Genomic DNA, 25,171 nt, shown 5'->3' with positions numbered 1-25,171 from the left:
CCAGTTAATCATATTTGATTTTGAACAGAATTAAATATTTAAGAAAAACAACATGCTTTCTTACTTAATTTGTTCTTAAATTTTCATTTTCTATTTTTTTTTTTTTGCATTTTCAAATGCTGTAAAGGGTTGTAATTGATGAATATTTCAGCAAATGTTGTTATGGTCCTATAACACACATTGCTATTGATGACAAACTAAACAAAGCCCAACAGGACTTGATTGATGGTGTTCTTGGTAAGAACAAATTATCAACTAACATAACTAAGGTTATTAGGTAGTGATGGCATTTTGATGAAAATCTTCCACTTGTTGATGGCTTGTATTGCCTAATTAAAGCGATGGTTGTGAACCATATTTTAAAGAAGGCCATTTCGAAAGTTAGAAATATTCTTGGGCATTTTATAAAATATTTGATTTAATTTATATTCATTACCATACCAAAGAATTATATGACCTAACAAGTATTTACCACCTGTAGGAGTTCATTGTTCTGCGTGGAATACCTGTCTGGATTCCGCGTTGAATACCTGTCTGGATTCCGTGTGGAAAACCTGTCTGGATTCGCTGATTAAATTATTTTGTTATATACCTTTTCTGTAATTATGATGCAGGATTTTTGTTATGGTAAAAAAATGGGTGAAATATAATTCCGTTATAATAATCCTATTCAATACGAGTAAAATGAGTCATTAACGTAAATTTTCAAAATGTGATTTTGAGAAAAATCTGAAAATGAACAAATATTATGTTTTCAGGTTTCGGGTAAAAAAATAATAATCTGCAAATAAATTTATTTTTGAATGTCATTTTTTACAACTTTTATGGTATGTAGAGTTTTGCAGTTATTTTGTCTAGAGCTAATCATGCTTATCATGTTTAAAACAATTTTGTGCAGTAAGACAAAGAAAGTCCTGTTCTATACTGAAAACGACAGCGATCATTTATATATTGTAGAATTTACATGTACAATGTAGTAGACAAATCTTCAAATTGCTCTCTCACAAAAAATCAAAAATCTTAACAAGAAATTATTTATAGTATTTAATCCAAGTAATTGTCCTGAAAAATTAATATACTGGTAATAATATCCCATAAAGGGTTGACTTTCTAGAAGGTAAAATTAAATTGAAAAAAAAAAATTGTTTTAAGACCGTACATTGTAACAAGGAAATGTTTATACTGGAGGTTAGAAATCGTAGGTATTTGTTTAACTAAATTAACTCATTCACCCCTGAAATTTGTAATGAACTATTCCAACCTTTGAATGAAATTCAAATGTATCTTTAGGGGTGAATCTCTTTCAGATAACATGTACTAATTTAACCCTTTCACCACTATAGACCATAATGGACTCATCCAGATCAATGCATAGTAAAGTTTACTTAAGTTACATAGGGGTGAAAGGGTTAAGGAAAGAAACCCAGACTCATTCTTCTTGAGATATTTTAAAATATTTATTTTGTAAACAAAATTTTAGTTTTTAAATATTTATTGATTATTTTGTGCCAAATTGAGCCACATACACCTAATTTTACCCTTTAATTTGCATCTTGTTTTTAACTGATAAGCACATTGAACAATTTTATTGGTCCATGAGAACCAGAAAAAACCGGTATCAAATGTGTCCGATTGGAAGGGAAGCCTTGTCACCCCATTATCATAGTAAACCCATTCTAGACTGTTACCTTACTAACCCTCATCATTTTAGGGGTTGAATTTAGATCTGAACATACGTTTTTTCCCCCTTTGACTGGGACTTAGTGACGGATCCAGAGGCCAATCTGGGGGGATTATTAATGAGGGAAAATTGGGGTAAATGTATTGCCTTGTAATCCAGGCTTGAGGAGGTCACGGGGGTTATTCCTGAAACCCAGAAAATCCCTCTAGATCCGCCACCGAGATGCAACGTATTTAATGATGGTTTGGAGTTTTGATTGGTCAACAGTTATTTTGGACTAATTGTCACGTTGATGTTGTGTTATGGATGGTGACAAGCGAGAATGTAAATCTAACTTGATGGGCATCATTATATACCAAATAACATGTTTTTATAGCAATCGAACAAACTATACTTTGCCATACAAAGACAGCATCAAATCACATGTACTGTATTATCAATAAACTGGAAAAACATTTGAAAACAAAATGTGTTGAGTTGTGTTGTGTTGTTGTTGTTGCTGCCTCAAAACTGACATCTAAAAGTTGTTCAGGTACAGACCATTAGCAAATCTTCATTCCATAGGAAGGGAGGTTAACATAGGCTTTCAAGGACTTGCAGAACTAAATCATTTACTATATGTTATTACCAAACAATTTAGCTAATAACTTAAATATCTGAAGTTCAAAACCAGTGACAACTGTCTAGATTCATTAATACATACCTTGCAAAGGCTACAAAATGACTTTTTTGGTAGGTTTAGTGGCATATTGGAGTGTCGCAGCGTTAAGAAGTTGACAACCGGAAGTTTACAAGCAAAACCGTTGACCCAAAACAGTAACGCCCCCAGACATTTTGCCCCTGTGCAAATCCACACACAGACATGGAAATATATCAATAGTATACATTTTTCAAAAGTTAAATACCTGAACATTTAATTTATCCAAAAATCTGTCCTCAGTTCCTTATTAAACTCCTTCAGTGGCCCAGTAATTAGCCGGAACTTATTTTAGATAGGAACTATAAACGTATCTGATTGGCTGATTTAGTTGTGCGAGTCCTTTAAAGCCTGTTGTCAAATCCTTTACCATTCATTCTATTGTCAATAAAATTTGGTGAAAAAATATACCATTGGGATGAGTATTTTGAAATATTTAAATAAAATAATGAATTTGTTATTGATATTTTACCCCTTTAATGGCAACATAATTTGTTGGAAAAAATTATACCATTGGTATTTTTTGGAAATATTGAATGAAGTTAAAAGTTTTTGAAAACAAAAAAGGACAAATGTAGTCAAACCTGCCTATGTGACCACTTTATGCTTCTCCATTGTAATGAATTCATTGTAATTTGATCAGCATCCCTGTACCACTGCCAAAAACTGAAGCTATGGTTTTTTTTCCAGCATCACTATATATATAGCTTCAGCTTTGATAAATCATTTCTGAAAAAAAACCCATACCTTGTGGGACTTTTATGAAAAAAATATTAAAGAGATGAAATAAATAAAACATAATCAACAAGAATGTTCGGAGAGTAAAAAATTCCAGCAGGGCTAGTTTTGGATTTAAATACTAGACTTCTGATTGTTATACTATCACTGTAACTGATGGAGCTACCTGGACAACGGAAGTGGACTAGCCCAACTGAAAAGGGAAGTTAAGGGGAGGTAACCGTCGTATCCAAAGGGAAGTTAAGGGGAGGTAACTGTCATATCCAAAGGGAAGTTAATGGGAGGTAACTGTAGGAAAAACGGTAATCTGAAGAGAACACATATTAAACTTTTACACATTATAAATGTAGCTTTCCAGGAATTATTGTAAATGAATAGTTTCAAATGAAAAGATGAATGTGTGCCAAGGAAGGTAACTCTTTAGTCTGGAAAAAAGAAGGAGGTTTTATGAAAATCAAAGCGTTCCTAATTATTGGCCAAATAAAATTAACTGATCTGGCTCAGGCTGCGATAGCTTGCCTTTATCTACATGTAGTATATATATATTGGTGAATGCAAATTCAGGCTGTGCTCTTCTCTATATCAGGTATATACCTGTGAATGAAAACTCAGGATATTGGATCTTGCCTATATCTGGTATAAATTTGTTTATGGAAATTCAGGCTGTGCTACAGCCTAACATACATACTTACATGTATATATTCTGTATGTGAATGAAAAGTCGGGCTGAACTCGCAGATGAATATTAACTAACAAACACAAAAACACTGAAAGTTCAATCATGAAAAACCTTTAATCTGTGATGTATGTTAGAAGCAAGTATATTTGAAACCCTTTTTGATATGAATAAATATATATAATTATGCAAGATTGTCCATTTTGGATACAGATCCAGTTCTGGTAGAGGTCCAGTTTGGAAATGCTCAAAGTATTTATGAGAATCTGAATCACAAGATGATCTGGTTCTTGTAGCTGCCGCTCAGAGCTTTGTCGGGCAGAACGATGGAGTTCAGGATCATCACTTCGGATGGTACTGTTACATTGGATCCTGTCAACACCAAAGGGACACAATAATTAGCATTACAGTAAACGGCAGGAATAAGGCCAAGTATAATGGCGCGAGACAAAATCTCATACTGAGACGTCCTAGCTTAATTCATAAGGGTAATAAACTCTGATTGCAATGTTGCGTTTTGGAAGTTAGCTGAGGCGAGGTGTCGCCTTACATCCGGTGGAAACAAATTTTAATACATCGTAAGACAAGTTGTTTTCATTTGTAAACCCACTTTCAAAAAACGCTTTCACTCCAAAAAGAAAATTTAATTAAAATCGACGGGTAGCTTAATTATTATTTTTTTGCAATGAAAACAATAATTTTCCATTTCTACTGACATATCAAACCCTGTTCAAACACGAAATTTGAGTACTGAAAGTAACAGAGTTTATTCATTTTTATTCAGAGTTGGCGATTGGTGTTGAAATATCAGCTTTGTGAAACTGGCCAAAAAAGAACAAGCTAGAGAAAGTTTGAGCTCCCATGGGCCATTTTTCTGAAAACATCACCATGGCAATGTCAGTTTCTGTAGTGTAGCCTGGGTTACATCATTGATCTTTTTTACATGTTTCATGTGCCTCTGATGATGGCACAGTCCATTACAACCTGTTTTTACGGTAAAAAAGTGTGGTCCCTCATGTGTGATGCAAACCGAGAAATTTCAATCCTCAGGACGAAAAAGATTTTTGAAGTTTAACACTCAGTAAACCCTTCTGCTAAATTTCATAATTCTTCCTCTACAGTACGATACACAATACTTTTTGGGAGGTTACGATACACCTACAATATTTTCAGGATTTTGTCATTTCTGAAGAATGACGGCGCCAGCTCAGCATGCACATTGAAAGGCGTGAATTGTGCGAAACTTTTAAGTCATGCTCATTTTACACTAAGTCTATTTCCAGACATCTACTGTAACTATATATATTGTGATAAGTATTGTATTGTGACCACAGTATCGTGATACGTATTGTATCGTCATGTTAATGTATCGTTGCAGCCCTACTATATACTTACCTATAACAGTTATAGAGGGATTAAGTTTGCCCTCTGAAGTAAATGTGGAGGTGGTCTCTATCTTGGCGAAGGGTTTGTTGGGGTTGGGGTCGTTTGGTGTTCCCTCTATCCGTGTCCACAGACCCACCGTACTGTTCCAGCCTATCACACTGTGCAGCACACAGCAGTGGTCCTGAAACAGAGGAGAAAAACGTATTGTTTTAGGTTTCAATTCACTTACACATAAAAAGTATTTTTATGTGAAATTTGACTAATGAAACAAGTGGTATCTCTAGATCGCCATGACAGGATGTGTTTTGCAATTTAAGAATTTTTTCCCCAAGGGTTGAGAATCCCTTACCTCACCCTCAAGGGGGTGAATGTCTCTTTTTCTCTTACCCTGTTCTCCCATTGTGTATCATATAAACAGTTTTATGTTAACGTTACAGGCTAAATTCAGGGTTGGCGTGAAATCATTGTAATGTTGACGTGAAGTCATTGTTTTGTTGACGTGAAGTCATTGTTATGTTGACATTAAGTCATTGTAATGTTGACTTGAAGTCATATCATTGTGTTATGAATTGTATTTATCAGGGGAGTAAGATGGTATCTAAAAACTTCCTCCAGAATTCACTGCGATATTTCCTACCTGAAGTGAAGCTCCCTCCAGGATGATGGACTCTCTCACACGGACTCCCTCTCCAACTGTGGCGTGTTTTCCGATTGTCACATTAGGTCCCAGCTAGAAACCACAGCACAATGGTTGAAGACCAAAATCAATGTTTAAAAAATAAAAATCATATTTATTTTCATTGGAGCTGAAGTTTAAAGTTTCGGTGAAATATTGTTACAAACAATGATTGAAACAGGATCAACATCACTGTTGAATTATTTTACCTCTAGTGAAAATCCTGTAATCTGATTAGTTGAAACAAATTATTCATTACACAATCTCACATTCTAACATCAAGTCGATGGAAGGGTGCTTCCCAATGCCCTAGCGACGGGCGACAGTGTGGTGTAACAGTGCAATATAGTGATCGTGCAAAGAAGATGGGCGTACGGTTCGTTTTAGCGACCTTTTTCTTTCCTTGCGATTCACCGTGCATGTAGGCCTACAGGCATTCCATGTCACTACTGTGTATTACTCACCGGTGATTAATACCATGTGTTAACACTGAAATGAGTTGATTAAGTAAACTTGTAACAGGTCATCTGCTAGATAAACACAGGCATACTCGGAAATGTGGAAAATGATGCAGTAAGAAATTGCACTGCCAAACCGAGATTCCAACCCAGGGACCACTAAACTCTAGATGGACGCTCTAACCAATCGACCCAGTCCAGTTCTGTTGCTTTTAAATACCCTAAAATTTCGAAACTGAGCCGCGGCTTATTTTCGTTTGTTGGTAAGGCCTTCCAGGCTTATATTCAAAACCAGCAATACTTTCAAGACAATCTTACTTTGAAGATATATTTGACTCCCAGGGTAATTTTCAAAGTCAGCCTATTTCAAATCAGGATTACTGTCAACATTAAGGGTACCTGCATATTCACTGTAGAGTGGAACTGTACTTACCACAGCTGTGGGATGGACCTGTGCCGTAGGGTGTATATACACATCTCCTCGGACTGTAGGACAATCTTCTTTGCTTTTAGCAAGCCTCTCCGGGTGACTAGTTCTATATATAGCCAGGTAATGTCTATTTGCGTAAATAGCAGCTCTGTCGCAAAAAGAGAAAATTGCTTGATATACAAAATGTATATCTGATTGACTAATATAAAATCTTTACACATAAGAAGAATTTGCGTATAATAATTAAAATTTGATTAAACTTATCAGTTAAGGTAAAGGGTACCACTGCATAATTTAATATTGCATAGAAGAATTCCACTCAAAGGTGTTTTTTACCTGGAGTATTCTCCCTTCTTTATTAAACATGATGCTGCTGACTAAAAGGGGTATTTCAAGTATTAGAGTAGCTTCCCCTGTCACATTATGTATTGTTTAATGCTATACTGCCCATAAATTTGACATTCATTATGATGCTGTGCATTTATAATTCTTTGATGGCAATATTGGTAAAGTAAAGGCTTTGTAATATAAAGGTTCCGAGTTATTGGCTGGTACCTACCCTGATAGTCCGAATTATTCTGACGTTTTATTGACTTTTTTAATATCGGTCTGTTGTCGATTAACAACGTTAATCGACGACAGACCGATATGAAAAAAGTTGATAAAACGTCAGAATAATTCGGACTACTACCATGAGGACTTAAATCTGACTCCAGAATCGGTCAGTGTGGTGAGCATACAGTATAAAGGTTCTGCGTGATTGGCTGGTACCTACCCTGAGGACTTGATCTGACTCCAGAATCGGTCAGTGTGGTGAGCGTACAGTATAAAGGTTCTGAGTGATTGGCCGGTACCTACCCTGAGGACTTAATCTGACTCCAGAATCGGTCAGTGTGGTGAGCGTACAGTATAAAGGTTCTGAGTGATTGGCTGGTACCTACCCTGTTCACTTAATCTGACTCCAGAATCGGTCAGTTTGGTGAGCGTACAGTATAAAGGTTCTGAGTGATTGGCTGGTACCTACCCTGTTCACTTAATCTGACTCCAGAATCGGTCAGTTTGGTGAGCGTACAGTATAAAGGTTCTGAGTGATTGGCCAGTACCTACCCTGAGGATTTGATCTGACTCCAGAATCGGTCAGTTTGGTGAGCATACAGTATAAAGGTTCTGAGTGATTGGCTGGTACCTACCCTGTTCACTTAATCTGACTCCAGAATCCGTCAGTTTGGTGAGCGTACAGGATAAAGGTTCTGAGTGATTGGCCAGTACCTTCCCTGAGGATTTGATCTGACTCCAGAATCGGTCAGTTTGGGGAGCGTACAGTATAAAGGTTCTGAGTGCAGTGTGGTGAGGGTACAGTACAAAGGTTCTGCGTGATTGGCTGGTACCTCCCCTGTTCACTTAATCTGACTTCAGAATCGGTCAGTTTGGTGAGCGTACAGAATAAAGGTTCTGAGTGATTGGCTGGAACCTACCCTGTTCACTTAATCTGACTCCAGAGTCGGTCAGTTTGGTGAGCGTACAGTATCAAGGTTCTGAGTGATTGGCTGGTACCTACCCTGTTCCCTTAATCTGACTCCAGAATCGGTCAGTGTGGTGAGGGGACAGTACAAAGGTTCTGAGTGATTGGCTGGTACCTACCCTGAGGCCTTGATCTGACTCCAGAATCGGTCAGTGTGGTGAGGGTACAGTACAAAGGTTCTGAGTGATTGGATGGAACCTACCCTGTTCAATTAATCTGACTCCAGAATCGGTCAGTGTGGTGAGGGTACAATACAAAGGTTCTAAGTGATTGGCCGGTACCTACCCTGAGGAGTTAATCTGACTCCAGAATCGGTCAGTTTGGTGAGCGTATAGTATAAAGGTTCTGAGTGATTGGCTGGTTCCTACCCTGTTCACTTAATCTGACTCCAGAGTCGGTCAGTTTGGTGAGCGTACAGTATCAAGGTTCTGAGTGATTGGCTGGTACCTACCCTGTTCCCTTAATCTGACTCCAGAATCGGTCAGTTTGGTGAGCGAACAGTATAAAGGTTCTGAGTGATTGGCCAGTACCTACCCTGAGGATTTGATCTGACTCCAGAATCGGTCAGTTTGGTGAGCGTATAGTATAAAGGTTCTGAGTGATTGGCTGGTACCTACCCTGAGGCCTTGATCTGACTCCAGAATCGGTCAGTTTGGTGAGCGTACAGTATCAAGGTTCTGAGTGATTGGCTGGTACCTACACTGAGGACTTGATCTGACTCCAGAATCGGGCAGTTTGGTGAGCGCACAGTATAAAGGTTCTGAGGTATTGGCCGGTAACTACACTGAGGAATTGATCTGACTCCAGAATCGGTCAGTGCGGTGAGCGTACAGTATAAAGGTTCTGAGGGATTGGCCGGTACCTACCCTGCGGGCTTGATCTGACTCCAGAATCGGTCAGTGTGGTGAGCGCACAGTATAAAGGTTCTGAGTGATTGGCTGGAACCTACCCTGTTCACTTAATCTGACTCCATAATCGGTCAGTTTGGTGAGCGTACAGTACAAAGGTTCTGAGTGATTGGATGGAACCTACCCTGTTCAATTAATCTGACTCCAGAATCGGTCAGTGTGGTGAGCGCACAGTATAAAGGTTCTGAGGTATTGGCCGGTAACTACACTGAGGAATTGATCTGACTCCAGAATCGGTCAGTGTGGTGAGGGGACAGTACAAAGGTTCTGAGTGATTGGCTGGTACCTACCCTGTTCCCTTAATCTGACTCCAGAATCGGTCAGTGTGGGGAGCGTACAGTATAAAGGTTCTGAGTGCAGTGTGGTGAGGGTACAGTACAAAGGTTCTGCGTGATTGGCTGGTACCTCCCCTGTTCACTTAATCTGACTTCAGAATCGGTCAGTTTGGTGAGCGTACAGTACAAAGGTTCTGAGTGATTGGATGGAACCTACCCTGTTCAATTAATCTGACTCCAGAATCGGTCAGTGTGGGGAGCGTACAGTTTAAAGGTTCTGAGTGATTGGCTGGTACCTCCCCTGAGGACTTGATCTGACTCCAGAATCGGTCAGTGCGGTGAGCATACAGTATAAAGGTTCTGAATTATTGGCTGGTACCTACCCTGAGGACTTAATCTGACTCCAGAATCGGTCAGTTTGGTGAGCGTACAGTACAAAGGTTCTGAGTGATTGGCTGGTACCTACCCTGTTCACTTAATCTGACTCCAGAATCGGTCAGTGTGGTGAGCATACAGTTTGCCTGTGTTTGCGAGTGGTATAAAAATCTCCTGCTCTAGACGAATCATCTCCTTAGAAGGTAAATTTGGGTCATAGCTGAAAAAGATGTTGTCAGATTGTAAGGTTTTAAGGATGTGATACTCATTTAAAACTTGAAACAGTAAATTGTTTGAAATGATTAATTCTGTATGATTCTGTATAATTCCGTATAATTCTGTATTAATGTATCAGGTGGAAAATTATGAAGCCTGTCATTTGAGTCCAAGGACAGATTCGGGTAGAGAGGAAGGGAATGAGTTACTAAGGGCCAAAGCACAGAGTTAACTTTGGGGTGGAGTGTGAGTCAATAGGGCCCAAGGACAGAGTTAGCTTGGTTGTAGGTGGTGACTCGCAAGAGCCCAAGGGACAGAGCTAACTAGGGTGGTGGAGAATAAGTCACAGGGGCCCTAGGATGGTGGAGAATGAGTTACTGGGGTCCAAGGACAGAGTTAACTAGGGTGGTGGAGAATGAGTTACTGGGGCCCTAGGATGGTGGAGAATGAGTTACTGGGGTCCAAGGACAGAGTAAACTAGGGTGGTGGAGAATGAGTTACTGGGGCCCTAGGACAGAGTTAACTAGGGTGGTGGAGAATGAGTTACTGGGGTCCAAGGACAGAGTAAACTAGGGTGGTGGAGAATGAGTTACTGGGACCCATGGACAGAGCTAACTAGGGAAGTGGAGAATGAGTTACTGGGGCCCTATGACAGAGTTAACTAGGATGGTGGAGAATGAGTTACTGGGGTCCAAGGACAGAGTAAACTAAGGTGGTGGAGAATGAGTTACTGGGACCCATGGACAGAGTTAACTAGGGTGATTGCGGATGAGTCACTGAGCCCAAGGACAGAGTTAACTAGGGTGATTGGAGATGAGCCACTAGGGCTAAATGACAGCTAACTAGGGGGGATGAGTCACTGGGCCCAAGGGCAGAGTTAACTAGGGTGGTGGAGAATAAGTTACTGGGGCCAATAGACAGAGCTAACTAGGGTGATTGGGGATGAGTTACTGGGGCCCAAGGACAGAGTTAACTAGGGTGGTGGAGAATGAGTTACTGGGACCCAAATGACAGAGCTAACCAGGGTGATTGGGGATGAGTCACTGAGCCCAAGGACAGAGTTAACTAGGGTGATTGGAGATGAGCCACTAGGGCCAAATGACAGCTAACTAGGGTGATTGGGGATGAGTCACTGGGCCCAAGGGCAGAGTTTACTAGGGTGATTGGGGATGAGTCACTGGAATTCAAGGACATAGTTAATTAGGGATTGGAGTTTGAATTACTAGGTTGATGGGATTGAACTATCGGTACTTCTGAACATTTAAAAGGATATGAGTTGAGAAGAGTAACATATGACATATAAACTGCATATACAGAAATATATTGCCAGTATCTACATCTTGAATGTACATAAAACTTATCTACATCAATCAAATATCATTTTCTTACAACAGTAATCGGCTTCATTTCTCTGTAACAGTGAGTTGGTTTATGAAAACTCTTTGATCAAAAGGGGATCATGCTACTTTTTACATTCAGACAGTGATAACTAAGCTTTGGCATGCCAGCAACAAAACTGATTGTATTACATGCAGATCAACATATTGGAATATCTTGAGGGAGTCTCAGCTGTCGAACAAAAATTTGAAGAAAATCATGCACATCACCAACAGTGTTAATAAATGTTTGAGGTATACATAGTTATCACTGGCAGGGGTCGACAATGGTCATTCACAATTACCACGGCGGTCAACAATGGTCAATCACAATTAACACTTATACTGGTAAACAACAATCACAGTTATCACTTACAGTGGTCAACAGTGGTCAATGTCAGTTAACACGGCGGTCAACATGGTCAATCACATTTAACACTTATACTGGTAAACAACAATACCTAAGTGATGGACAATGGTCATTCACAGTTATCACTTACAGTGGTCAACAGTGGTCAATGTCAGTTGACATAGCGGTCAAAAATGGTCAATCAATGTTAAAAATTGCATCGGTCAACAACGTTCGATCAGAGTTAACACAGATTTCTGTCAATAAAGCATTATACCTCATTATCTTAAATTATCTTAAATTCTAAGCTTTTCTTTGCTTCCTGCCTGCTATGTGCCTGTACACACATCAACAAAAAAACTGTTACCTTAATTTTTTTTTATCCCTGGTAAGTGATCATGAAAACCTATGAACTTGTTCATTAACCGTTTCACCACTGTAGACCATAATGGACTTATCCAGATCAATTCATGGTAGAGTTTATTAAAGTTACATAGGGGTGAAAGGGTTAAAACCATTGGTAATTAAGCCTGAGCTATTGACACAAACCAGACCCCAAAGAAAAAAGCATCAATATAAAAAATATTGCAAGCAAATTTTTGGAATTCAGCTGTGAACCATTGCTGAGTTTTGCTGAGCAGATAAATACAATGTAGCTCGCGATCGACTAGCCAATACGTAAGCGTTACCTTCTGAACTTGGTCAACGTGAAACTGCAAATCAAATATGGCTTTTAAGAATTTTGAGATTTTAAACGGACTGAATGGACACCAAGTAAACCATTAATTATTATCAGTCTCATTAATTATATGAAAACATGCTCACATCACTCTTGCGACAGAACTTGACTTGAATCTTAATTTCCCTTGCAGTATATTTCCCTTGCAGTATTAACTCTTCTTTTATGTATAGATATTGTTCTGAAACCAATTGTGTCAGATCTAGAGGGGCACACAGAAATTGCTAACCCTAGTGTATATATATAATTTCCCCACAACGAGGGGGATAAAATAACATTTTCAAACAATTTGAATGTTCAATATATGCATATTTGAAAAAGATATTTCTTAGTAGAATTTGGTAACACAACCTTTGATGTTAAATTTGAGGCTTCTGAATATGGAAATGGCAGTTACCATGCTAAGTTTTTAGATTAGAGGGGTCAAAATCCCCAAACAACAAAATGACCACCATCATGTACATAATCAATTTATTGTTGATAATAACCTCTCTTTCATTAGCGGGAAAAATTAAAACAAAGCAGGGTTTTGCAGGCAATCTCTGGATAAAATTTGGTGTAAAACAATGAAGAAAGGGCAATAACTCTGTTATATATAAACTTTATTTATTTTACAAACTTATATTTATTACTCTTGTTGGCCCAGATGTCAGTGTGCATGGGTCTTAATGTGGGATATGATCTTACTAAGTCTGTTTATAATGGAACACTTGTAGACTAATTTTATCATGTCACAAACCTCTATCTCAAGAGGTACTTGCATAAAAGAAATGGAAATTGTAGGTGTCAGAATATATGACAAAGGTCCCCAACAAAGTGAAACTCAATCAAATGGCCATAACCTTTTTCATGTATGCTTTTACATATTTACTTTACTTTCATAAGTGACCTGCCATGCTATAAGTATAGCTTGACATTTTGTTCCTGAAGAAAAAAAAAGGTAATACTAAAAAACAAATCCACCCAAAATCTTCCTGCACGTTATACACATGTGCGCTCAATACATGAATATTTATGGTAGTCCCCTTCAAGCTGTGAACAAATGAATCAATTGTATTTGTAGTATTCCAATAGTTGAACTATCTATCACTGTCAGTAGCTTTAACTCATTCACCCCTGAAAATGCATTTGAACTCTTCCAATTCAAAGGTTGGAATGGTTCATGATGAAATTTCAGGGATGAATGAGCTTAATATGGTGAATTTATCTGATTGTCTGTTTTCCCTGAATTATCAATAAATTGCATGTGTTTGGATATATGGTTTCATTTTTTTCCCGTATATATTTGCCTACATGGACTATTGTTTATAATAATGTGCACACATTGCAAGAAAAAAATCTGACTTTTTTCTAAACAGAAATTAAATTTACTGAAAACCTAGAAAGTTGGCAACCAAATTTTAGTGTAAATTCATGAAGTCATTTGCTCATGGGAACATTGCCTTTTAATGAGATAGAAAACTGAGGAAGATGGGTTGAACGAGATGAGTCAACAAAACAAATGGAAGGGAGATAACTCAACCATTCACCAGCATGCCGCTGAACAACAGACAAATGGAAGTGCTTAAGGCAAGTTACCATCCTGTGAAGGCCGTCCCATCACACATTCCCGCTACAGAACTGCGGGAATACAACAACAACATTACAAAGAAAACAAAGATATGGCAATTTTCTTTCATTTAGTTACAAATACAAGTAGGTAAGTGATGGAGGGTCAACAGCTACAACAATACAGTACATGACAATAGCATATGTATTGTTATACTGTGGTCATGATACGATACGTATCACGAAACTTATAGTAACAGTAGAAGCAAACCGAAAAGACGTGTTACTTTTAATGGCAATATCACAACTGGAAAAAGACTTGGTCCAAAACAGGCATGACTTTATTTTACACAATTTACAACTTTCGACATGCTTGGTGAACTTGAGCCATCATTCTCCATGTTGGAGTGGATATGCATAGGATAAATCTAGAAATGACAAAATTTGAAAGATATCATAGGTGAATAGTGACCTCCCAAAAAACATTGTGTATCTTACCATATTAAAAATATCGCGATATATTGTCACACGGTATACCGTTGCAGCCCTAGTCAACACCAAGGGTTCTGTAAACGTAGCTTTCACATTTTTCAGACGGCTTTAAACTTACATTTACGGAATCCTCTGTGTTGATGCTTCATCCCTTACCTACTTGTATTTACCTCCCTTTGATGGAGCTCTACGAGAATAATTTGGTATCCACCTCAGATTCCTCAGCCGGCACCATGGCCGACCTCTAACCACCAGAGGTTGGATCCCCTGGCCCAATAGTTGTATTGGTGTACCAATACTTGTATTTATTTCTTCATTTAATTACGAAGTGAGGACCTCATGGATAGCTCTGCATATTATGCTAATACATGAAACAAATACAGAATAGAGACAGCTGTGTTCCCATGGTAACATGCTGCTTTACTATGATATACACACACATCAAGCTTGATCTCTCTACCTTAATCTTTGAATGGGATACGGCCCAGTGAATCCTACATTTTGGTACTTAGAATCAAGGTCAAATGTCACATAGAGGTTAGGGTGTTCATACATAATACAACCCTTTTTCACAGTGTTCATATTTAATATTCAAGTGATATGTGAACTTTTGAAACAGTGGCAGAGATATGCTCCGGAAACCTATTATTCTGCATCTGAGATAAAAGGCTAAAAGTCAGAAGGAGTTGTGATGACCTTACTTCGGTATGCAAGACAGCAACTTTTCATGTTGTACCTACATAACTATATATAGCTAGTCCCTAGTCTGTACAATAAGTACTTATTGGGGTATGCTTTGGTGCACAACCTTCTCTTTATGTATGTACATATCAAATTTTATTTTCATACATAAAACAGTGATCATAGTACGCTCCGGAAACAGACACATGGGCCGACGGGCACACCCCCCCACACATCTATGGACAAAGCATAGCCCCATCCTCAACATCCCAGGGGTTACGCTAAATTATGCTCCCTGCACCCATGGAAAATATCATGAAAAATCAAACACTCAGTGTGCATCAACTTGTAGATGATACAAAAAGACTAGGGCCCGCTTCGCGTATCCGGTTCAACCAGTTGAAACGGTTGAACCTGTAAAGAAAACCACAGGCACCGATCTGAACCGAGGCTGACCTCAGAAATATTCGGCACGTGTAGATTTGAGGGGTTCAGACCGTACCTGACTGAAACTAAAATACTGACTATTGCTAGTTTGTGTTATTTCTTTCTCAAACAATGTCAAGCCACATGTAGTTTTTCAGATACGTCATGCAATTCAGTGGATGCGTGAAAGAAGGGTATACATTTGTAATATTCTTGATACATTGTTGTTTATTCACCAAAACTGTGCATTTTTAGCTCCGCTTATAGAATAGTGCAAGTGCATTCGTTTATCGTGAAATAGTTCTGCGCCTCCTGTACCATTTCAACTAGGATAAGCGAATGGTGCCTAGTTTGATTCTTTGATCCATCAAAAGAATTGCATGGCAGCGAAACTGTAAAATTGACTGGCTTTTAAGTCATGTGCCACTTCGATTCTCTGTATTCTTTAAAGGACAGGTGATCAGCCTAGCGATTGGTATGGGTTTTTTCCCCCCTGAGACCGATCAAATAGCTGGCCATTTTAAGTGTCTTCAATTTTGCCATGACATATTCCAGGGGTGCAGAAAGCATAAGTGAGCCTAACCCCTGGAGTATCAAGGACTTCTAAAGCATGTGTACGAAAACATCAAACCATGGGACTGTTCATTACATATATATAAAACTATTGTTCGTACTGACCATAATGGTTCTTTCAACAACAAAAGACCCAAGTGTGGTGACAGCTTAATTAGCAACAAATAAAAATGAAACAACTTCCACAGTTGAGGAGTCCATGCTCTCCGTTAAAACTAACAAGCTCAGCTATAACTCTACCGGTAATTGTTAGTGTTAGTTACAACAGTGATAAGAGTAAACGTTACCATGAGTTCAATCTGTTTGTAAAAGTAAACAAATTCATCAATAATATTTAGTGATTATTAATGTCATATTTATAATTTATATCTATCAATAAGGCCTCCAATAAGATATCAACTATTTGCCATTAAACGACTGATCGACAAAAGGTATCCCTACAAAAAATCTTTGATTAGCAATTTCTATTTCATTGTATTTAACGGTTGATAAAAAACTTGTCAACTCTTCTGATTTGGAAGGGAGACTTCAGATAAGGACTCCTGGTTTTGAATATTTCTAATTTGTGAATTTGGTCAATTTCCTATATTTTGAGTTCTGATGATTTCAACAGAAAAGAACAACTTAAAAGATGTCATTTTAAACTGTCATTTCTTGCCGAGGAGAAATATACACATACTTTGTATGCTTTTGATTTAAAATTAAAGTAAGTCAGTTTCCAATACAGGAGCTGATAGAGCTCCTCTACAATGGACTCAAAAAAATAAGTTATTATAAAATATAAATCAAAACTTCATTGTTAGTTAAATTTGCCCAGGAGTTATAATAAATTCTTCATTCTGTGGAAGATTTTAAACACATATGATAAAATGATCATGAGAATCACTTCTGAAATTCTGTAATTATTTAAAAGATATATCAAATGAAATATTTCAACTTCTTTGCAAACTACCAGATCAAAAAATAATTGAGTCGGAAAATGGCAAACGAAAATATTGTAATTTGGGCCAAACTGACATTTTCTTATACATTTCACTAATTAATGTCATTTTTTAGTCGTCAATTGTTTCTCTATCAGCCCATGGAAACAAATGAGTGACATCATTTTTTATCAATAGATGACGTCATATTATAGCAGAATGGTTGGCATATATTCAGTTCCTTTTTATGTGTGATAGAAAAATTATCATTCCCCACAATCTGGAGCTATAAAGAAATTGAAAATTTCAGCCATTGGTTTGAGATTTTCTGTCCTTCCCAAACAGCTGAGAAAGATTCATACATGTAGTATTTTTTGGTTGTTTCTCTATGCGAGACTTTCAAATGTTATGTTTTACTTATTTTAAACAGGGATATACTTTTGAGAAACCAAACAGTCTTTTTTTAAAAATTATTACTACGTTTTAGCTAAGATGAGGATATTTCGAAAGGTTGGAAGCAAATCTTGTCATTTGCAGGCAATTTGCTATAAGTTTTCATAGATCAGGTTTTTTTCTTCCCATTTTTTTTATTTTTTTTGCCTAACTTCACAATGTATGTGAAATAATTTACCCCAAATAATGATTTTACCCCAAATGATGATTTACTTATTTTTTATGGGAAAAATAAATTATTCAACTCGCGATAAGACATCAAGATTTTATATCCATTCTCGACAGCTAAATCTCGACTATTGCCTACTCGTTATCAATCTCAGTAGATCATACTGAGAAAAGAATTCGAGAGAAAGTATCCTAATCAATCAACGCTCGCTCGATTTCCTCTTGATATAATCATATACAAGGTACGTACTTGTAGTTTTCCTGAAGATGTTGTTTGAAGATTTGTTGTAGCGGTTCGAAGACTCCCGGTGAAAACAGATATATACCACAGTTGATTGCCGTGCTAACAAATGTCTCAGGTTTTTCCACATAATGGAGGACCTGCAATGTAAATGTAATTTGTTGTTACTTACACCGGGTCAATGTTTCGTGGCCGTTAAAACCGGGTGATATACAATGATGGTCTTGGGAATTTTAGTGGTGGGAGGCCTAATTAGACAGTTGACCTCTTATACAAGTGTACTTATATTCCGTCATTGCGTATTACAGATTTATCTTCTCTTGTGAGCAGGTATTGATTGTTACGTCATTGGTTTATGTGAGAAAATTACGTCGTTTTCTCAAAAATTGATGCCGTTACTCTCACAAACAAATGAAGTAACAATCAATACCTGCTCACAAGAGCAGATAACTCTGCAATACGCAAACACGGAATATAGTGATTTTCATTGGTGGGGGGAATGAAAGTACCGCTAACAACTGGTGACCATTTATAACTTAATGTCGACGCCGCAGTCGCCGGAAAAGCAACACCTTAAATTTCACTTCCACTACTAAGTCGCCGCGAGACAAAAACTACAGTGAAAGTCTCTTTAGTTTTGCTTGCAGTGGGAGAGGGATCTTTTAAAGAGGCAAAACAGGTAGGTGCAGTAAGTAAACTCGACAGTGGAGATACACATCTTACCTCGTGGGAATCTTTATTGTCGACCACACAGCCATAGTTGAGAGATTGCTGCCTCGTAGCCTGAAACACAACCAGAGCAAGACAGGAATGAAACAATACAACGGTTAGGGGTCGTATTTACCAGCCAAGATCAATTCCCTTCAGTCCTGATGGATCAAAGCTTTCTTTCAAAAGAGCTTTAAAGTTTATATACAGAGGGTTCTCTCCAAATACTCCAGTTTCCACCGAAATTGTGTCCATGTTCATGCTACATACCATACGGATCAACAAGAGTACTTAATATAAGTTGTTTTAACTTTTTTAATAATTGTTGTAAAATAAATAAAGATTATCTAAACAGAGTGAAACACTATTAATTCAGAAAGTGTTAAACTACAGTGCATGTTATTTATCACAAATTTCTTTAAGAATCATAACCTGGAAATACACCCATGAATTTGATTTGGTGCAAAAAGTTAGAAGATTTTTATTTGTCGTTACTGGTGTCATGCATAAAACAAACCCCCAACAAAATTATCTGGGTACTTTCTATGCATGACACGGGTCATTGTGATTCGCTTACCTCGGTACATAATATTGTACCACAGATACTGGCGGGACTTTTCTTGTGCTGGTCTAACATGTTCTTAAGTGGGAAGTCTCCACACACGTCGGCGTTCATCACGAAGAAGAAGTCAGGGTTCCCGGCCAGGATCTGGTCTCGGAAGTGGTAGAGTCCACCAGCTGTGCCCAACGCTGTGTATTCTTGCAGATACCTGTTAAATTGAGATTGATTGATAGAATAATTCTTTAGTGACAAATCAATATAAAAAGGTTACATTCCACAACACAAGTATGCTACTCCTTACAATATTAACGAGGCCTACGTGGGGCAGTTGTCAGAGTACTGACCACATGTCGGTGGTTTTCCTTCAGGTACTCCAGCTTTCCTTCACCACCAAAACCTGGCATATCCTTAAATTACCATCGCTGTTAAGAGGATGTAAATTAAAACACAAACAAACAAACAAACAAAATTAAATCATAATATCTCCAGCCACATTTAAAGAAGTCTTAAAAGATTTCAATCACCCCCTATTGGGCCTCATCACACTGTCCTTGAGGGTTTTCAACTATAGACTAACACCTCTGCCCCCATGGGTCACAAAGGTATACCCTTATTTTTGTCAAGGTATTTTGAGAGTTTTTATTAGGAACAGGCAGCAGACTAAAACGACTGGTTCAGCTCTTTTCTTCTTATGTACATCATCAATCTGATTAAAATACAGCTCCTCATTATCCTGTCGTTCTACTGTCGTATGAGAGTAGAACCACAGTATAATGAGGAGCTGTATTTCAATCAGATTGGCACATCATGTATCTCCTATATATAGTATTACAAAAGATGGCCAGTTAAAAATAGCAGTTGATCTGTTCAAATAAAAGTTAATGAAAAGCCTGTTTTTCACACCGAATTCAGGTAACTCACTTTAACTGTATTGGCCATGGTCTGATAATATTTCATTTGAAACGTAGACAGAGGAAAAATGGTGGACAGACATGTACACCTTACAATAACATAAGCTTACACTTTATTGTACCTTGTACTCTGATTTCAGTCAGATACGCTAAAAGTGGAAGAAATAAGGCCAGTCTGGTGGTGAAATATACAGAGATTATGGAACTGGGTCCATCGGCGGCGACCAGGTAACTCAATTGGTAAAGTGTCTGTCTAGAGTGCAGAAGGTCTGGGGTTGAAACAACTGTCTGGCCCTGCGTTATTACAATTGTATTTTATAAACTGAAGTAACTTTACAACAATTACGAAACAATTACGAAACAATTAATGTAACTTATAGTATATAATCACTCTTGTTGGCCCGGATGTAAGCGTGCAGGGGTCTTAATATGGGAGAGGAAACTGGAGTATCCGGAGAAAACCCATGTGGTCTGGCAGGTGACTTCATACCTTTTCACATCCAATCGGGGAATCAAACCCTGGTCGCCTTGGTGAACGGCCAGTGTGTTATCCACTTCACCACCCAACCACAATCATTTTACAGTTATATAAAGGTTCCCCGTTAAATGCTTGTAGGTAATAACATATTTATCTAATTAAATTTTGTTAATTTTCAAATTTGTATAAATACACAAGGTTTGCAATAACAGGACATCTCCGTAAGTTAAAAATTAAATATCTTCTGATCAAATGTTGGTGAGGATAAAATATACCTACCGCACTTGTAACTTAAATTCTTTTTGAGCTGAGTGGATGAATTTAGTGAGAGCATCGTTTGGCTGATAGAAGCCAATTAAAATCACCTCCTTCATGTCTGGAATCTGTAGAAAAGATCATTATATATCTGTAAAACCACTTATTGTTAGTGAAAAATAAACTAAGCCACTTAGTGACTTACCTATTTTTCATGAAAAAACTACCATACAAGGACTTTGCTTATTTCTTGTTCCAGAAAAACCTATGCCCTTAACTTTTTGTTGTGTGAAAACTAACCCCCCTAATTTTTCATTGTAAAATATTGAAGATAGCAACGTAAACAGTTAATGATTCCTCCACTAAAATCGAAGGGGGCATAAAAACAAAACCAACCATTTAGATGTTATCAAATCATAGGTGTTATTATTTCACATTCAATTTAAGGTGGAAAATGTTGAAACTATACTTTACCTTGCTGCATGCTTCAATGTGATGGTATATGATGGAGAAACCGGCCACTGGAAACAAAGGTTTAGGGATCTCCAAGGACAAGGGGCGGAATCGTGTACCTGTCAACACAGAAATAAAGGTTTAGGGATCTCCAGGAACAAGGGGCGAAATCGTGTACCTGTCAACACAGAAATAAAAGTTTAGGGATCTCCAAGGACAAGGGACGGAATCGCGTACCTGTCAACACAGTAATAAAAGTTTAGGGATCTCCAGAGAAAAGGGACAGAATTGTGTACCTGTCAACACAGAAATAAAGGTTTAGGGATCTCCAAAGACAAGGGACGGAATTGCGTACCTGTCAACACAGTAATAAAGGTTTAGGGATCTCCAAAGACAAGGGACTGAATCGCGTACCTGTCAACACAGAAATAAAGGTTTAGGGACCTCCAGGGACAAGGGACGGAATCGCGTACCTGTCAACACAGTAATAAAAGTTTAGGGATCTCCAGAGAAAAGGGACGGAAATGTGTACCTGCCAACACAGAAATAAAGGTTTAGGGATCTCCAAGGACAAGGGACGGAATCGCGTACCTGTTAACACAGTAATAAAAGTTTAGGGATCTCCAGAGAAAAGGGACAGAATCATGTACCTGTCAACACAGAAACAGTTTTAGGGATCTCCAAGGACAAGGGAGGGAATTGTGTACCTGTCAACACAGAAATAAAGGTTTAGGGATCTCAAGGGACAAGGGACGGAATTGTGTACCTATCAACACAGAAATAAAAATTTAAGGGGTCTCAAAGAACAAGGGACAGAAACATGTACCTGTCAACACTGAAATATAGTTTTAGGGATCTGGAAAACAAGGGACAAAATAGTGTACCTGTCAAAAACAAAAAAAAGGATCTGATATTTTTTTTTTTTTAATATTGCACCCCCAAAGACAACACTTTTACAACCAAGGTTCTGTATCTCCTTGCCAAGCATACATCAAAAACTTTGATGTAAAAGAACCAGCTTGTAAAATCAATATTCAGCTCTGCATGACCTAGATATAAAGATGAACTTTAGATATATCATTTTGTACCATTTAGTTTGATCGCAAAAGACATTGATGTGTTAAAGTCAGGGGATTTTTATAAAAGATATAAGCCTTATATATGTAATTCATCCTCGATAATCCAGGGGTTAGATGTGCTCACTTTCGCTTTCTGCACCCCTGGAATGTGTCAGAACAAAATTGAAGGCTCAGTGTGTGCTCAACCTTGTGGGCGAGACCAGAAGACAAGTTTGATTATTTGATGTACATGAAAAGAATCTGTCGGCCGCGTAATAGTAAGATATACTGGCTTTGAAGTTGGGTGTTGTTTCTCTGAAATCGTCAATGGATTGCATGTATCAAGCTAGCGATTGGTCATTTTTTTTTTACCGAAGACCAATCAAATTTGTAGCTGCATGCCTTCAAGTTTGCAATGACATTCCAGGGGTATATTAAGTGAAAGTGAGCGTACCCCCTGGGTTTTTTGAGGATGCATGTGTAGTAGGCCGAGGAATAGTGATAAAGATAGTGCCGTTGCTGGGGCTCGAACCCGCAACCCTTGTCTCTCTGACCCGCTGAGCTTAAGGGAAATTCCCTGCAGCGGACGCTTGTAAGGCCACCTTAATGAATACACATCTCTTTTACACATCGTGACATGTTATGATGTAATTGGGGTCTTTGAATAATACTTTACTTGTGATCAGAGGCTTTACTAGTGTAGCGGGGGACGTTATAAAATATATGTGTTCGTCGACAGTATTAAGCTAACAGGGTTGTAAGCTTAGTTCTGTGGTATGTCTGTAAGTTGTGTATGTGTGTCAGTGAACCTGTGTCACCCTGACCTTTGTTTTCTGTTCACGTGTCCTGTCTGAGGTCTATTTTTTATCATGCATTGTCTGTAGTCGCTGTACCTGTGTGCTTCTGTGAATCCTCTGTTGTGATTGGTCCTTTAGTTTCGTATTGTCTAATGTGGGATAAATTTGGGGTGGTGTGTCGTATACAGGGCAGTCAGATGAATTAGGTTCCTGTGTGCCGTCACATTTTTTCGTCAGGAATATTAAAGGTTAGGTTAGGAGTTTTAGATAGCGACTGCGTCGGGATATAGGGGTCAGCGTTAGTTTCAGAGTATATATAGTTAGGTCATAGGTAGTATGGGGGGGGGTCAACCTTTACATGTATTTGCAAGGCCTAGGCTATTGTAATTGTTTTCTATGTATTTTTTGTTGTAAATACCTATGTTATAATAAATTGTTAATTTATTGCAAGGCGTTTGTTTTCCCTCTAAAACAGTTACAAGTTACTCATCGAACCTGGGTTGATCTGCAGGGCGAGTCGGGGTGCAGTTTGACGTACGGACAAACTGGGCCCAAAACGCTCCTGTTACAAAGTGGTGCTCCATCAATGCGCGGATGGTTATGCCCGTCGTGACATTTAATCTTATATAAGAACTGGCGCATACGGTTAAAATTCTAAAAAGAAAGAATAGTTAACTTAGAAAAGAAAACATCGTAGCCAAGTAAATGTCGGCCGTAATAACAACACTGTAGAATTCAGCACATGAAACACGGGTTTGTATCCAACTCGGGTGATGTGACTTCACAGAATATATGACGACGATATAAATTTACCCTTCATTGGACCACCGATCAAGATAATTGTCTTCAGCATCTTTTTGTCGGTTGGTTACTAATCTATAGAAGTAAACGTGTCAGTACCAAACCTCCGGAAGTTTACTAGACTGTGTTAAAAGTTAAAGCGGAAGCCGTACCGGGTGAGGACAAAACCCGGAATGCACTCAGGCGTGAAGATAAGCTTATAATATAGGCCATAGGTCTATCTCCCTCGATTCATTCTGGATTTTCATTCGGAGACCAGCACATGAAAGCTCCTTTTATACCTGTAATAATGTTATAAGTAATGGTTAGCAGTATTTACTATTAGAAGTGAAAGTGGGGGTCGGAATGTTTTCGTTCTATTATGATTATTAATTATGAGAAGTTCTTGTTTGAACAACCAATAACATTTTCTATATGACGTTTCGATGACTAGTACGATATATGTACATTAGACAAATGACCAGTGAAGCGTATGCACACAAAGGTGTAAAATGTCAAGGGCATACACATCAACATTGATGGAGCCCCCGTAAAATAAAGAAGAAGAATATGTGTACGAGTTGTCCATAAAATCGATGTCGATTTCGGCTACGCTGGAAACGTATGTACACAAGTTGTTATCTATGTACCGAAATGACTCAATTCAGCTACGCTTTGCTAACACTTGATGTTGCCTTTTTTTACTAGCACACCCGATGACGACGCACTTAGAATTAGACAGATACTGGCTCAAAAACACAAACCTTTAGACTCGTGACCTCATGAATTTGCTGGAGTTTGTGCTCACAACAACATATTTTAGTTTCCGGAACAACATGTACATCTATCAACAACGCTTCGGCACCGCTATGGGTAGTCCAGTATCTCCCATTGTTGCCAATTTGTTCATGGAATATCTGGAGCAAGAACCAATAGCCTCTACCGGAGACGTTATGTTGACGACATACTTGAGATAATCTAGAAGGGGCCACAGAAAGATTTGACCACACATATCAACACTATAGATGCCATTAACAACATCAAATTTACATGTGAGGCAGAAACCAACGGTACATTGCCCTTTCTAGACACTCTACTGGTAAAGAAAGAAGACGGAACTGTGAAGGTATTTGGTCTATAGAAATAAGACCCATACGGACCAATA

The 25,171-nt window shown here is 38.2% G+C and overlaps 1 protein-coding gene across 10 annotated transcripts; it reads right to left on the bottom strand.

Annotated features, from left to right (window-relative positions):
• Positions 1-3,896: 3,896 nt before the first annotated feature.
• Positions 3,897-24,856, bottom strand: LOC110443499 (mannose-1-phosphate guanyltransferase alpha-A-like). Of its 10 annotated transcripts, none has more exons than XM_021487749.1 (14): positions 24,771-24,856; positions 21,393-21,490; positions 20,943-21,046; positions 19,290-19,482; positions 18,728-18,787; positions 18,014-18,144; positions 16,510-16,521; positions 14,081-14,122; positions 9,965-10,042; positions 7,518-7,568; positions 6,746-6,890; positions 5,816-5,908; positions 5,188-5,359; positions 3,897-4,164 (listed from the first exon to the last, which is right to left on the bottom strand). In XM_021487749.1, exons 3-14 carry the CDS (start codon positions 21,035-21,037, stop codon positions 4,064-4,066), a joined length of 1,173 nt encoding a protein of 390 aa, XP_021343424.1. In that variant the 5' UTR covers positions 21,038-21,046; positions 21,393-21,490; positions 24,771-24,856; the 3' UTR covers positions 3,897-4,063. The 10 variants fall into 10 exon arrangements, with proteins under 10 accessions (XP_021343424.1, XP_021343423.1, XP_021343415.1 ...); XM_021487748.1 differs by lacking the exon at positions 24,771-24,856 and adding an exon at positions 24,347-24,455; XM_021487740.1 differs by lacking the exon at positions 24,771-24,856 and adding an exon at positions 24,180-24,329 and having other exon boundaries at positions 7,518-7,531; positions 9,928-10,042.
• Between the last annotated feature and the right edge of the window lie 315 nt (positions 24,857-25,171).

The sequence above is a fragment of the Mizuhopecten yessoensis genome, unplaced genomic scaffold (genome assembly GCF_002113885.1).
Source record: "Mizuhopecten yessoensis strain PY_sf001 unplaced genomic scaffold, ASM211388v2 scaffold716349, whole genome shotgun sequence".
Lineage (NCBI taxonomy): Eukaryota > Metazoa > Mollusca > Bivalvia > Pectinida > Pectinidae > Mizuhopecten > Mizuhopecten yessoensis.
This window is presented reverse-complemented; position numbering and strand designations above follow the sequence as displayed.

Coding starts and splice junctions, on each gene's coding strand:
- LOC110443499 (XM_021487740.1), bottom strand. CDS start 24,240: ATGGCCTATATTATAAGCTTATCTTCACGCCTGAGTGCATTCCGGGTT. Junction 5,909..6,745: donor AGGTCCATCCCACAGCTGTG/GTAAGTACAGTT, acceptor TGTGGTTTCTAG/CTGGGACCTAATGTGACAAT. Junction 4,165..5,187: donor TCCCTCTATAACTGTTATAG/GTAAGTATATAG, acceptor TGGTGTTGACAG/GATCCAATGTAACAGTACCA.